The sequence below is a fragment of the Ruditapes philippinarum genome, unplaced genomic scaffold, assembly GCF_026571515.1.
Source record: "Ruditapes philippinarum isolate M1 unplaced genomic scaffold, ASM2657151v2 ctg583_1_1_1_1, whole genome shotgun sequence".
In the NCBI taxonomy this organism is placed as follows: Eukaryota; Metazoa; Mollusca; class Bivalvia; order Venerida; family Veneridae; genus Ruditapes; species Ruditapes philippinarum.
Genome location: NW_026865237.1, coordinates 158,186 through 171,060, shown reverse-complemented (window position 1 = coordinate 171,060; position 12,875 = coordinate 158,186). Strand labels below are relative to the sequence as shown.

The 12,875-nt window shown below is 33.5% G+C and overlaps 1 protein-coding gene across 3 annotated transcripts in view; it reads left to right on the top strand.

The window, feature by feature from the left end:
- LOC132728314 (small RNA 2'-O-methyltransferase-like) overlaps window positions 1-12,805 on the top strand; it is a 50,178-nt gene extending 37,373 nt beyond the window's left edge. For all 3 annotated transcript variants that reach the window (XM_060713956.1, XM_060713955.1, XM_060713957.1), the window contains exons 6-7: window positions 1,413-1,828; window positions 6,780-12,805. In XM_060713956.1, the coding sequence (XP_060569939.1) occupies window positions 1,413-1,828; window positions 6,780-6,999 (636 nt within the window). In that variant the 3' untranslated portion in view covers window positions 7,000-12,805. The remainder of the gene's footprint in view (window positions 1-1,412; window positions 1,829-6,779) is intronic.
- Window positions 12,806-12,875: the final 70 nt, after the last annotated feature.

Sequence of the window (12,875 nt, the reverse complement as noted above, 5' to 3'; positions counted from 1 at the left end):
CTCATGTCCAATTTGGAAAGAAAAAAGTGTTTAATTTGGATTTTTTAATTTATATAGGTATTTATTGGCTAAATTATGCTAAATCTAGTAATAAATATGGTACCTGATATTTTCAAAGTGTAATATAATCAAAACTAGACGGTAAAAGTATTTCATATTTTACAAGATCAACCAATATACTTTTCTAAAAATTTAGGGAAACTTTGAAAACAGGCACTCATTTGAGTAAATTTTAAGAATTTTTTTAATTAGGCTCCCTAAGTAGAAAAAATGGTCAGACACGTGGTAAAAATGGGTGGGGTATGGTAACATTTTTATACAGATTTCATAAATTTTAAGTAGAAACCATAATTTTGCTTATGTGGATTGTTAGCTGAATGGAACTATTTGTTTCTTACCAAAAATTAATGGGAAAACAGTTTTCATTAGAATGTTATTGCAGATTATTTAAAGGTTCCTCATTTCTAAAAAAGGGCCCTCATAACATCGTAGCTTGAGTTCAGAAAAGTGGCCATAACTTGATTTCCGTACGGTAAACTTTGTTTAAATTTTGCATACAGGTGTACTTTAAGGTATACATCTGACCTATGATGTCAATTTTTTAGTTCATGATAGTGCCCATTAGGGTCCTAATACCTTAAGCTCAGGTGAGCTAAAATGTTCAAGTGTAAATAAAAATATTTAACTATGTTTTTTACTTTTCTAACTTTTGCATTGTTCAATTTTTCATGCAACTTTTGATTTCTTTTCTTGGCTAATTTTTGGATGGCCGTGCTTTTCATGCTGCAAATTCATACTTGATTATTTTTATACACTCGAAACAAAGTTTGGGGGTATATAAGAGTCACCTGGTGGACGTTTGGTCGGTCAGTCATTGGAGTCACCAGGTCGGTTGGTCGGTCAGTCCAGCGGTCAGTTGCATTTTTCTTGTCCGGAGCATAACTTGAAGACTAATGTTTGGAATTCAATACAACTTCATACAAAAACAAATCGAGAGAAGGGCAGTGCACAAGAACCATAACTCCATCTTGACCAATTACAGAGTTATTGCCCTTTGATACTTTTCCTTGTCTGGAGCATAACTTAAAAAGTTCTGGTTGGACTTCAAAACAACTTCATACAATGGTCAATCACAATAAGAGGAAGTGCAGTGCACAAGAAACATAACTCTATCTAAGTAATTGTAGAGTTATTGCCCTTTGTTACTTTTACGTGGCATTTTCTTGTCCTGAACATAATGAAAACCACTATTTAGAATTCAATACAACTTCACATATATCTATATTTCCTTTTACCTTCTGTTAGTTTACTAATAACATTTTTAAGATTGAATTAAACATGAATCCTTCCATTTAGATTATGTAGCCCATTGACATGTGATATTAATTATGCTTTGTGTTTTATTTTTGCAGATAACAGAATCAGACTATCCCTTCACTGAAAACAAAATGTCTAGGGATGACATGGTTACGATGGAAATAAATTATCAGTTAAGACAGTACCAAAATATGTGCACCGAAGAATACTTAAACTTAAATAATTGCTCAGATCATTTTGGGAAGCCAACAATATTCAAACAAATTGGTTTTAAACCGGATAATGCTAGCAACCAGCAGGAAGACTTGACTTGTTCTAAAATTTGTGGGAATTGTTATAATAGTTTTAAACCTGATAGTACAGGAAGCTTGCAGAAGGATTTGACTGGATATGAAATTTGTCAGAACTGTTTTAGTAGTGACTTAAAGTTGAATATAAATGAGCGTTTGGTACCAGTCACCTTTTTGATGACAAGGAAAGTTCGTAGTGCACTTCAGCCAGATGAGCTTAGGTAATTGATCATGTTAAAATAAACTTGTACAATTTTAAAATTCAAGTAAGCTCAGATTTAATATTCCCAGACAAGAAATAAATGCTAGTAGGCAGCAAATGTGCTTAATTTTAGCATTTACTAAAATATTGGCAAAATATCCTGTGAAATTATTATACAGTAATTTAAACTCAGTCCATGCCCCACTTTCACTTATAAAACTTGATGTTAAATCTCTGCTTAGATATGGTATTTTTCTTAACTCGATTGAGATTTTTTTCCAGTTTTGCTTTCACTAAAACTTTTGAGAAAATAGACAACTTTCGTTTTGAGATTTTTATTGGATGTACTGAGTCAAAGGTTTGGCTTTCTCACATTATGTCTTAATGAATCTTAAGCGATTCTCAGAGGTAGATTTACTTTATATTTATTTAATAAAAAAACAACAAAACATCAACTTGATTGTAAATTAAAATGACAGAGAGTAAATGGTGAATGTTCAGGTTTTTTTTCAGTTTTATATTTATAATTATATATAAACCTCTCAGTTATCGGTTATGTTCAATTTATAAAAAGAGTGGGGCAGAATTTTAGGCAGTTTTTAGCTCAACTTGTTCATTTATAATTTGTATGTCTCCTACTACACCATGAGCAGCTGCAACATGCAATTGGCTATCATCAGGCGACATATGATCACTGATTTGTCTTGTTTTTCAAAGGATTTACTTTAAACTTTTAAATTTCATATCAACTCCCATGTAATAATATGAAAGGTTCATAACTCTTGTCATTTAATTTCAGAACGATCTTCATATTTTTTCTTTAACTTCTTTATTTTTTCAAGGATTTAATTCAGACTTGAACATGAGCCACCGCCAGGAAGGGCAACGCTTTACTTTTTCAGCAAAATAGACTTAAAATATGGCAAATATAAGAATAGACTTAAAATATGGCAAATATAAGAATAGACTTAAAATATGGCAAATATAACAATAGACTTAAAATATGGCAAATATACCAATAGACTTAAAATATGGCAAATATAACAATAGACTTAAAATATGGCAAATATAACAATAGACTTAAAATATGGCAAATATAACAATAGACTTAAAATATGGCAAATATAACAATAGACTTAAAATATGGCAAATATAACAATAGACTTAAAATATGGCAAATATAACAATATTTGTGATAACTCATTAAGTCATGAAATATTTTTATGAAACAATGGATAGAAGGCAGTATGGAGATAATGCACATCATTTTAAGCTTGACTATAGGTAGTATATTGAGAGCTGTCCTACTCACCCAGCAACCGACAACCACATCCAGATTTTATATTAAAGTTTTTATGTAGTAAAATCTTTTTTCACTATAACTTTTTATACGCCCGTTTGAAAAACGGGTCATATTATAGTTTGCCCCCTGGCAGGCGGGCGGCGTCTGATTTTTGTCCAGAGCATATCTCCTATACGCATGGAGGAATTTAAATGAAACTTCATAGAAATGTCCACCACTATGAGAAGCCATGTAGCGTGCATGAACCAGGTTTCTAGGTCAAGGTCACACTCATAGGTCATTGAAAAACGTTTGTCCGGAGCATAAGTTCTACATGCATAAAGGGATTTCAATATTACTTGGCACAAATGTTCACCATTGTGAGGCAGAGTGTCACATGCAAAATTTAGGTCCCTGTGGCCAAGGTCAAAGTCTCACATAGGGGTCAAAGTTCAAATAAAAATATGAAAATGTGTGTATGAACCATTTAGTCATGACTGAAAACACATATGGTCATTATCATAACTACTAGTGTGAAACATGTAATTTAGGTTAATTTATGCAAGGTCACTAAAGATGATAAAATGTAGAAATTTTGTCCATGGCATATCTTTTATTATTCTAATGAAACTTCATAAAATGTTCACCACTAAGAGAAGCAGTGTCGCTTGCATAAACCAGGTCTCTAGGTTAAAGATTAAGGTCACACTTAGAGTTCATTGAAAAATGTTTGTTCAGAGCGGAACTTCTACATTCATCGGAAGATTTTGATGTAACTTGGCACAAATGTTCACCATTTTGAGGCTTATTGCGTACATAATCCAGGTCCCTGCTACCAAAGTCAACGTCACATAGAGAAGTCTGAAGTTATATACGGGGACCATTTAGTCATCATTTATTGATGGATTGTAACACAAATGATAACTATCATGACTGCAAATATGACACAAGTAATTTAGATTAATATTTGCAAGGTCAAGTTCACTAGAGATGATAAAATATCCAGATACTTTCCGAAAATTGTCCAGAACATCTGTCCTATATGCATATCTATAATACCCACATCTCTGTCAAAAGCTTTTGTGACAGGCGTATTTTGCGACAATGTTGCACTTGTTTATTTCTAAAGGTATTTACTTCAAACTTGAAATATATGTTTCTTATTTTAAACCATATCATTATGTGACAGGGTTCACAACTCTAGCACCAAAACTATTAGAATTATCCCTCTTGAACTTAGAATTTTCATGAATTTTCTTAAAGTATCTACTTCAAACTTCAACTACATGTTCCTTTTTATCACCCAAATCCTGTGTGAGAAGTTTCTATTTCCAGAATTATGTCCCCCTTGAACTTAAAAATTTTTCTCCTTTTTTTTTTTTTTTTTTTAACTCTAACTTCTTCATTTACATTAAACTCCATCTTCATAATTATATGACAAGGTTTATAAATCTTGCGTCCATATTTCCAGAATTATCTCCCCCCTTAAGCTTTTCCTTATTTATTCTATAACTTTTTTATTTCTTTTGGATTTACTTAAAATTTCAAATATTTGTTCATTATCAACACTTGCATCATTATGTGATTAGATTTATAAGTCTAGCGTCTGGGTTTCCATAATTATTTTCATGTTGAACTTCGATTGAAATAGTTACATATTTTTTTAAATCACTATAAATGGTATCTACTTTAGATAATTGTCCTTTGTCATATTTCGCATCATATATGGCTATGTTTACAAGCTGCACATCAAAGGCCAAATGATGTGAACAGTCACATGTAATCTTGAAAATCATTCTCTATTACAGTTGAATATCCGAAGCAGTAATCAATTTTTTCTCCATGTTCTTGGTATGTGCTCATTGTTTAATATTTAAGTTGCATATTTTTGTGAAAAATGCATAAATTCACAAAGTAATGCCATGTCTGAAATTCTGAAATATTTTGTCTGTTGCTACAAAGATTGAAAGGTCTGGTTGAAGCAAAATAAATTGGATAACAAGTAAAATTTAAATGATTGGTAAACTTAAAATAAATTCAAAACAAAGACAGAGGTAAAGAAAAATATCTTCGTTGCGCCGAGAATATGTCCATTTAAATATTGGTGCGAATTGCATAATGTTCGATTGATTTTGAGGACCAACTGTTCAAATAGCAAAAATATGTCTGTAATATAAAATAATAGTTATGAATAAATTGTTAAATATAATCAATTCTTAGATATGTATTGTTTTCTTATTTATTAAAGATAAAACTACTCCTGGAATCTAGGTATAGCACCACTAAATGTAATAAAAAATTAAGGCAAAAAAGAACAATCGTCACAGAATTCTATAAAATAACCTATTGTAAATATTTGTGAATGAATTTTAAAATAAACATACGGTACTTTTTATGCTCCCGGAAGGATGAGCATATAGTCGCTGCTTTGTCTGTTCGTCCATCCGCTTTTTTGTCCGGGACATAACTTTAAAACAACAAGAGGTATCAACATGAAACTTTGTAGGTAGATAGATCCCATTGAGTAGGTGTGCAGTGTACAAGAACCGTAACTCTGCCTTGCCTAATTTTTGAATTATTGCCCTTTGTTTATTTTTACACTTTGACCTTTGCCAGGGACATAACTCTAAAACTATAAGAGATATCAACATGAAACTTTGTAGGTAGATAGATCTCATTGAGTAGGTGTGCAGTGCACAAGAACCGTAACTCTGCTTTGCCTAATTTTTGAATTATTGCCTTTGTTTATTTTTACACTTTGAACTTTGTCCGGGACATAACTCTAAAACTGTAAGAGTTATCAACATGAAACTTTGCAGATAGATAGATTCATTGAGTAGGTTTGCAGTGCACAAGAACCATAACTCTGTTTTGCCTAATTTGTGAGTTACTGCCCTTTGTTAATTTTGTCACTTTGAACTTTGTCCGGGACATTACTCTAAAACTATAAGAGATATCAACATGAAACTTAGTAGGAAGATAGGTCTCATTAAGTAGAAGTGCAGTGCTAAAGAACCATAACTATGCCTTGCCTTATTTTGAAGTTATTGCCCTTTGTTTATTTTTACTTTTTGACTTTTGTCCTGGACATAACTCTAAAACTATTAAGAGATATCAACATGAAACATTGTAGGTAGATAGATCTCATTGGATAGAACTGCAATGCTAAAGAACCTAAACACAGCCTTGTCTAATTTTGGAGTTACTGCCCTTTGTTCATTTTTAGCTTGACTATAACTTTGTCATTTCTTAAGGTATTAACTTAAAACTTCAAATATATGCTCCTTATCATCAACCACATCATTTGTGACAAGGTTCATAACTCTAGCACCAATATTTTCAGATTTATCTCCCTTTGAACTTAGAATTTTCCTTAAAAAATATTATTTTTTACTGTTACTTATTCAATTCTTCAGGGATCAACTTCATACTTCAAATTAATGTACCTTATCATTAACCACATGTTATGTGGCAAGGTTCATCACTCTAGCACCAATATTGCAATAATTATCTCCGCATAAACTTAGATTTTTTTACTTGAAAAATGTTATTTTTCACTTTACTTTTTTAGTTTTTAAGGTATCTACCTCAAACTTCAAATACTTATTCCTTATCATCAATTTGCTGCAGTGTTTTTATTTTAAATAAAGCATTAAGTTTATTGAATGTTATTTTTATTTAATTTCAGGAAATTTCTGCAGAGCCATGGCTACAGAATGTCGCCAGATTGTAATCATGTTATAGTAACAGCAAACAATGATCACTCAGATGACGACTGTAATGATGATGATGAACATGATTTCAATGAAGAAACATTACAGACAGGCAGCAATGGAGATGAAATATCAATCCTCTCCGTTAAAACAAGGTTCAGCTTAGATGATGCCTACTGCGAGTCCTGGGACTGATTTAATCAATGTTTTTTTTATTCAGTTTGTTAAGTGTTTTATATGTTTTGTTATGCTTGCTCCAAGAGGAGAGGGCATTAGTTCTTTCTGTCTATCATACTCTTGTAAGGAGAAATAGATGTTTTAAGGTTTTTTCTTTTTTTAGCTTGGTTGACCCCTAAAAGAGCTCATTGAAATGACATGAATAAATTTAAGTGTGACTGTCACAAGGATGCTACAGACCAAATTTGAGGTAAATCTGCCCAGTAGTTTCAGAGAAGAAGCATGACAGCGGACGACAGACGCCAGAGCATCCCACTTTGATGCTTATAGCTCACCCTGAACCTTTGGTTCTGGTGAGGTAAAAAATATCTTTTGCATGAATTTTGGTCTTGTGAGCAACATCCTTCAAATTTTTGTATGAAACACTCGCCAATTCTCAGTTTTTTGTGTCACCTTGAAAAAGTTGACATATAGGGGTTACTTTTGTCGGCTGTGTCCCCTTAGGCTTGTCCAGAGCATAACTCAGTCACTAAAGGTTGGTTTGACTCCAAACTGTATGCATGCTTCTTTTAATGACCAACAGTGCAGTGCACAAGAATCGCTACTCTGCACTTATTTTTGAGTTATTGCCCATTGCTGATTTTCATACGTTTTTTTGTCTGGGCCAATTCTCCTACACCTAAAAGCTATTGACTAGAAACTTCATAGGATAATGGATCTTATTGAGAAGAAGTGCAGTGCACAAGAACTTTTACTCTGCACTTCATGATTTTTGAGTTATTGCCTTTTGTTAATTTCGGTATCCCCTTAGGCATGTCCGGAGCATAACTCAGTCACTATAGGTTGGATTGACTCCAAACTTAGTATGCATGCTTCTTTCAATGACCCAAAGTGCAATATAAAGAATTGTTACTCTGCATTTCTTTTTTGAGTTATTTTCATACTTTTTAGCTCGACTTTTCTATGAAAAGGGGAGCTATCCTACTCGCCCCGGCGTCGGCGTCGGCGTTAGCGTTGGCGTCACACCTTGGTTAAGTTTTTCGTACCACCCCACTTTATTTCAGAAGTATTACAAGTATGGCTTTGAAACTTACCATACTTGTTCACCATCATAACCTCCATCTACAGACAAGAGTACATAACTCTGTCAAGGTTTTTGACAGAATTATGGCCCTTTTTTGACTTAGAAAGTGTATTGAGCTTGGTTAAGTTTTTTGTACCACCTCACTTTATTTCAAAACCATTGGAGGTATTGCTTTGAAACTGACCATACTTGTTTACCATCACGACCTTCATCAACAGACAAGAGGACATAACTCTGTCAAGGTTTTTGACAGAATTATGCCCCTTTTTGACTTAGAAAATACATTGAATATGGGTAAAATCCACTTATTGCCTTAACCCTTTGAGATATTGCTTTGAAACTTTTAATGCTATTTCACATCATTACCCCCATCTGTACGCAAGAGAAGGTAACTCTGTCAAGGATTTGTTTTAAAAATTAAGGCCTTTTATCGACTTAGAATCTTGGTTAAGTTTTTAGTACCAGTCCACTTTTTGACTGAACTGTTTGAGATATTAATTTGAAAGTTGGAATACTTGTTTACAATCATGATTCCCAAACATGTCCAGGAGAAGGTAATTCTGTCAAAGATTTTATTTGAATTATGGCCCTTAACTGTCAATGTTTTGTATTATAGGCAAGCACTAAAAAACTTAAAAAATCTAAAAAAATTCATTCCTATCCACTTGTTCACTTTACCATAAATTATGTCATATAAACATTGCTGTAATATTCAAGGGTATCAAACAACTAGTTCACTTTAAAAATACAGAGATTCTTGTATTGCCTTTTACTGCAAAAACTTTTTTTATTGGCAAGCAATAAAAAAGTCGAGCGCGCTGTCTTACGGACAGCTCTTGTTTTTTGTCCGGTCCATTTCTCCCAAACTATAAAAGCTATGGACTTGAAACTTCATAGGATAATAGATCTCATTTAGAAGAAGTGCAGTGCACAAAAATCGGTACTCTATACTTCATGATGTTTTAGTTATTGCCCTTTCTTAACTTTAATACTTAATAGGCTTGTCCAGAAGTCACTGTAAGTTTGATTGACTCCAAATTTGGTATGCAAGCTTTTTTTTTCATTGACCTGAAGTGCAGTGCACAAGAATCCATCACAGAGAGTGTTCCATTTGATCTGTCAGTGTAAAACAACATGGTATTTTTATTTATAATAATATAAGAGTTTTATTAGTCCTGACGTAACTTTGTTACAGTCGGTTCAAATGCCACTGAAGTTCAAGGTACATGTACATTGCAAGAGCAGGGTTTATAAATAACCAATATTTAAGAAAACTAGAACTGTGTCCAAAGGACACGGATGCCCCCGCTGACAACATATATTATGGTATATAGTGAAAAAATCAACAAAGGGCCATAATTCTGTTAAATTTGGTCGCAGCAAAAATTCCTTCCTTTACTACCATCTACACATTAAGGTTGTTCATCCCTGGAAGTTTAAGCAAAATCTGCCATCCGGTTTAAGAGGAGTTGCGTTCACAAGATTTCGGGACAGACAGACGGACATACGTATGGACAAGTGCAACGCTACATGCTCCCCACTTTGTGGGGGCATAAAAATGCCTAACTGACAGTTATACTGTTGACAAGGCAACACATCTGACTCACAGAGTTCTAGTTCACAAATAACAGTCTGTCCTTGGGTGAGTGCTTTGGGTTCAATAGCCCTCTGGTGATTATACTGGGACAAAACAACACTGCAAAACTGTAATGTTTTATTATTCAAGTTTGACCTTAAATAACCTTTAACATTTTATTTTAAATTTTATGTTTTGCTTAAATTGACATAACTTTGTTAATCTTCTTCCACAAAGCGAGCAGGGGATGTCTCCCTCTGTCTGTCTGTCCATCTGTAGGTTACACTTTCGTGTCCATTCTATAACTAAAACCACTGAAAATGTTTTGAAAAAACTTGGCACAAGTGATCACCATTATGAGACGATGTGCAGAGTGCAATAATTGGTTGCTACCTCCAAGGTCAAGGTCACAATAAAAGGTTAAGTGTTAAAAAGTCAACATTTCGTGTCCGCTCCATAACATTTTAACCGCTTCAATGTTTTTAAGACAACTTGGTCAAGGTCAGGGTCACACTCAAATGTCCAATGTTAAAACATCTATTTTTCATGTCCGCTCTGTAACAAATATATTGACAATTCAAAGGTTTTAAAATTACTTGCACCAAATGATCCCCACCAAAATACAATCTGCACAACATCCAGGTTGCTACCCTCAAGTTACATCCAGGTTGCTACCCCCAAGGTCAAGGTTATATGTTCTCCATAACTTTATGAAAGATTTTTAATTACTTGGAACAAATAATCACCATTAAGAAACTATGTGCTTATGATATGCATGACACATTCATGTCCGCTGCATAAGGTGATTTAGATGTCTTTCAGACTGCCTTGTTATTAATTATAATGGACATTGGGATGCATATTACAACACTGAGATGTTGTAAAAATTTAAGATTGTCCTTCATCTGTAAATGACCTCGATTGTTGTTGATGTTTTCTTGGAAAAAATTTTATGATTCTTTATGATGAAAACAATGAAATATTTGAATATGTTAATCTGACAGTGTGGAACATGAAATAAATACTAGTTTAAGTTTTTGATTTAATTAAAGCATTTTTAAAAATCATCAAATTACTGTGTCAGTTAATCTTTCATTTCATGAAAATCAAGCATTATTTTATTTTGCACATAAGTAGCTCAGAGTATTTGATAAAAGTGAAAAATCTGAAAAAAATTCCCTCAGCTCAATATGCAATAATTACGACTGCTAACATCAAAGGAAGGTATGTCATGTTAAAATTATGCAGCTCAGATATCTCGATGATGAAATTTTCGTCACTTTTCTTCAAAGTTTCTTTAATATCGGTAAATTTCCAAGCTAGTTTATGCCTGACCTAGAGTAACCTAAGACTGTTAACAATTTCAACTCAACTATAAATAGTAACAGGATATTTTTTGTTAGAAGTTTATTTAAACTTAGAATATTGATATAACTTTTGATTATTTATTTTTGCAACCTGCAAGGATATTGTCAGGGAGCTGTGAAAATGCACAATAATCCCTAATTGAGAGATACCTACTCTGACCTTTCATTTGAATAACAATTGATAATACCACAAACATTGACATGTGCATTCTTATTGTACCCACTAATCTGATAATTAGAATTAGACAGGTCAGGGATCTATGCATCGACTTGATTGATACAATAATGCCTCGAGCGCTGTTGTGTTCTTCAATGTGTAAAGTGCAAATTACATCTTTTTCCTTACAATATTGACTGTTAAAAAATGTACAAAGAGTGATTTAATAAAGCTGTATATGTACTAGGGGATGCAAAATTCAAGGTCATTAGTCGCGTCAAACAGGGAGTACATAGTGATTTAGGTTGGCGGTCTGAAACAGGGTCGTATATGACAGGAAGTCGTTTAAATCAGTGAGTCGCTATGGTAAGTTCGACTGTACATTGGGTGGTCCTCCAACTTTAAGTGGGTCACTGATGCTAAAAATATATTTTACTCGTGTCAATCCCCTTCTGGCTGAAGGGTTGCCTTTGAGTGTCAAGGCATAAAAATTACGGCCACCGTTTATCCCTGTGTGATCATAAAAGGCGAACAATAGGTTCGCATTACTGGAGTTTAAGTATCTCTTAGCTCCAGCAAGCCCTCCCATGAAAATGACAGGGCGGACAAAAGCCCTCCCGTAAAAATGACTGGGCGGACAAAAGCCCTCCCATGAAAATAACAGGGCGGACAAAAGCCCTCCGGCAGCAAATATACATAGTTTGTATTTTATATCAATGCACTCAACATATTAACATTCAAACCATGAATATTTTTGTTTTCCATTGGCATAAGCGTGTTTGTATGAGCTTGAGCACATTCCTGACAGGTATCTGAATAGTAAGCACTAAAATATGTAAGTGCATATTTATTCACGTAAATATGAAAAGATGTGAAGTACAGAATAATTGAATAATAAATGACGAAAAGAAGTTTGAATAAACTAAAAAAACCTATTAAAAGTCCAAGACATTTACAGTTTGCCTTGTAATTAGTCAATTACTTTGAAATGTGACTTTGTTTTAATGGCATTATAGTGTAAAAAGTTACATTTCAGGAAGGTATATTCAGAATGAAAGGTTGGTCCAGCCAATACACATACATGTACTTGAAAACAATAACAAATATATATGTTACAATTTTAATAAGTTGAGAGCATTGAAAAAACATCAATAGGTATTTAACAGTCATAAATATTTTTGGTATGGGAGGGTTTTTGTCCACCTTGTTAATTTCACGGGAGGGCTTTTGTCCGCCCAGTCATTTTCATGGGAGGGTTTTTGTCCGCCCTGTCATTTTTACGGGAGGGCTTTTGTCCACCTAGTCATTTTTGGACGGGAGGGCTTTTGTCCGGGAGGACTTTTGTCTGTTTCCCTCGGGTATTACAAACTTAAACAAACACCAGGGGTCAAAACCACCACACCTGCTGGAGCTAAGAGATGCATAGACTCCACAAATGCAAACACAATTGGCTGCAATTCTGATACCACCGTTTATCCCTGCTTTATTGTGGTAGGTGACTAAATGGGTTCAAATTACTGCAGTACATGCATCTCAATTGCCCTAAGCGAAACATCTTGTTTTAATTTGTTAAGAAATGTTTATTGTTTGATAGGCTAGTTTTATTTTTGAAAAGAATTGTAATAAAACATTTAAACTGAGTTGCACAGTTTTATATTTGAATAAAATAGTGATAAAACATTTAAATTGACTTTTTACAAACTTATATCT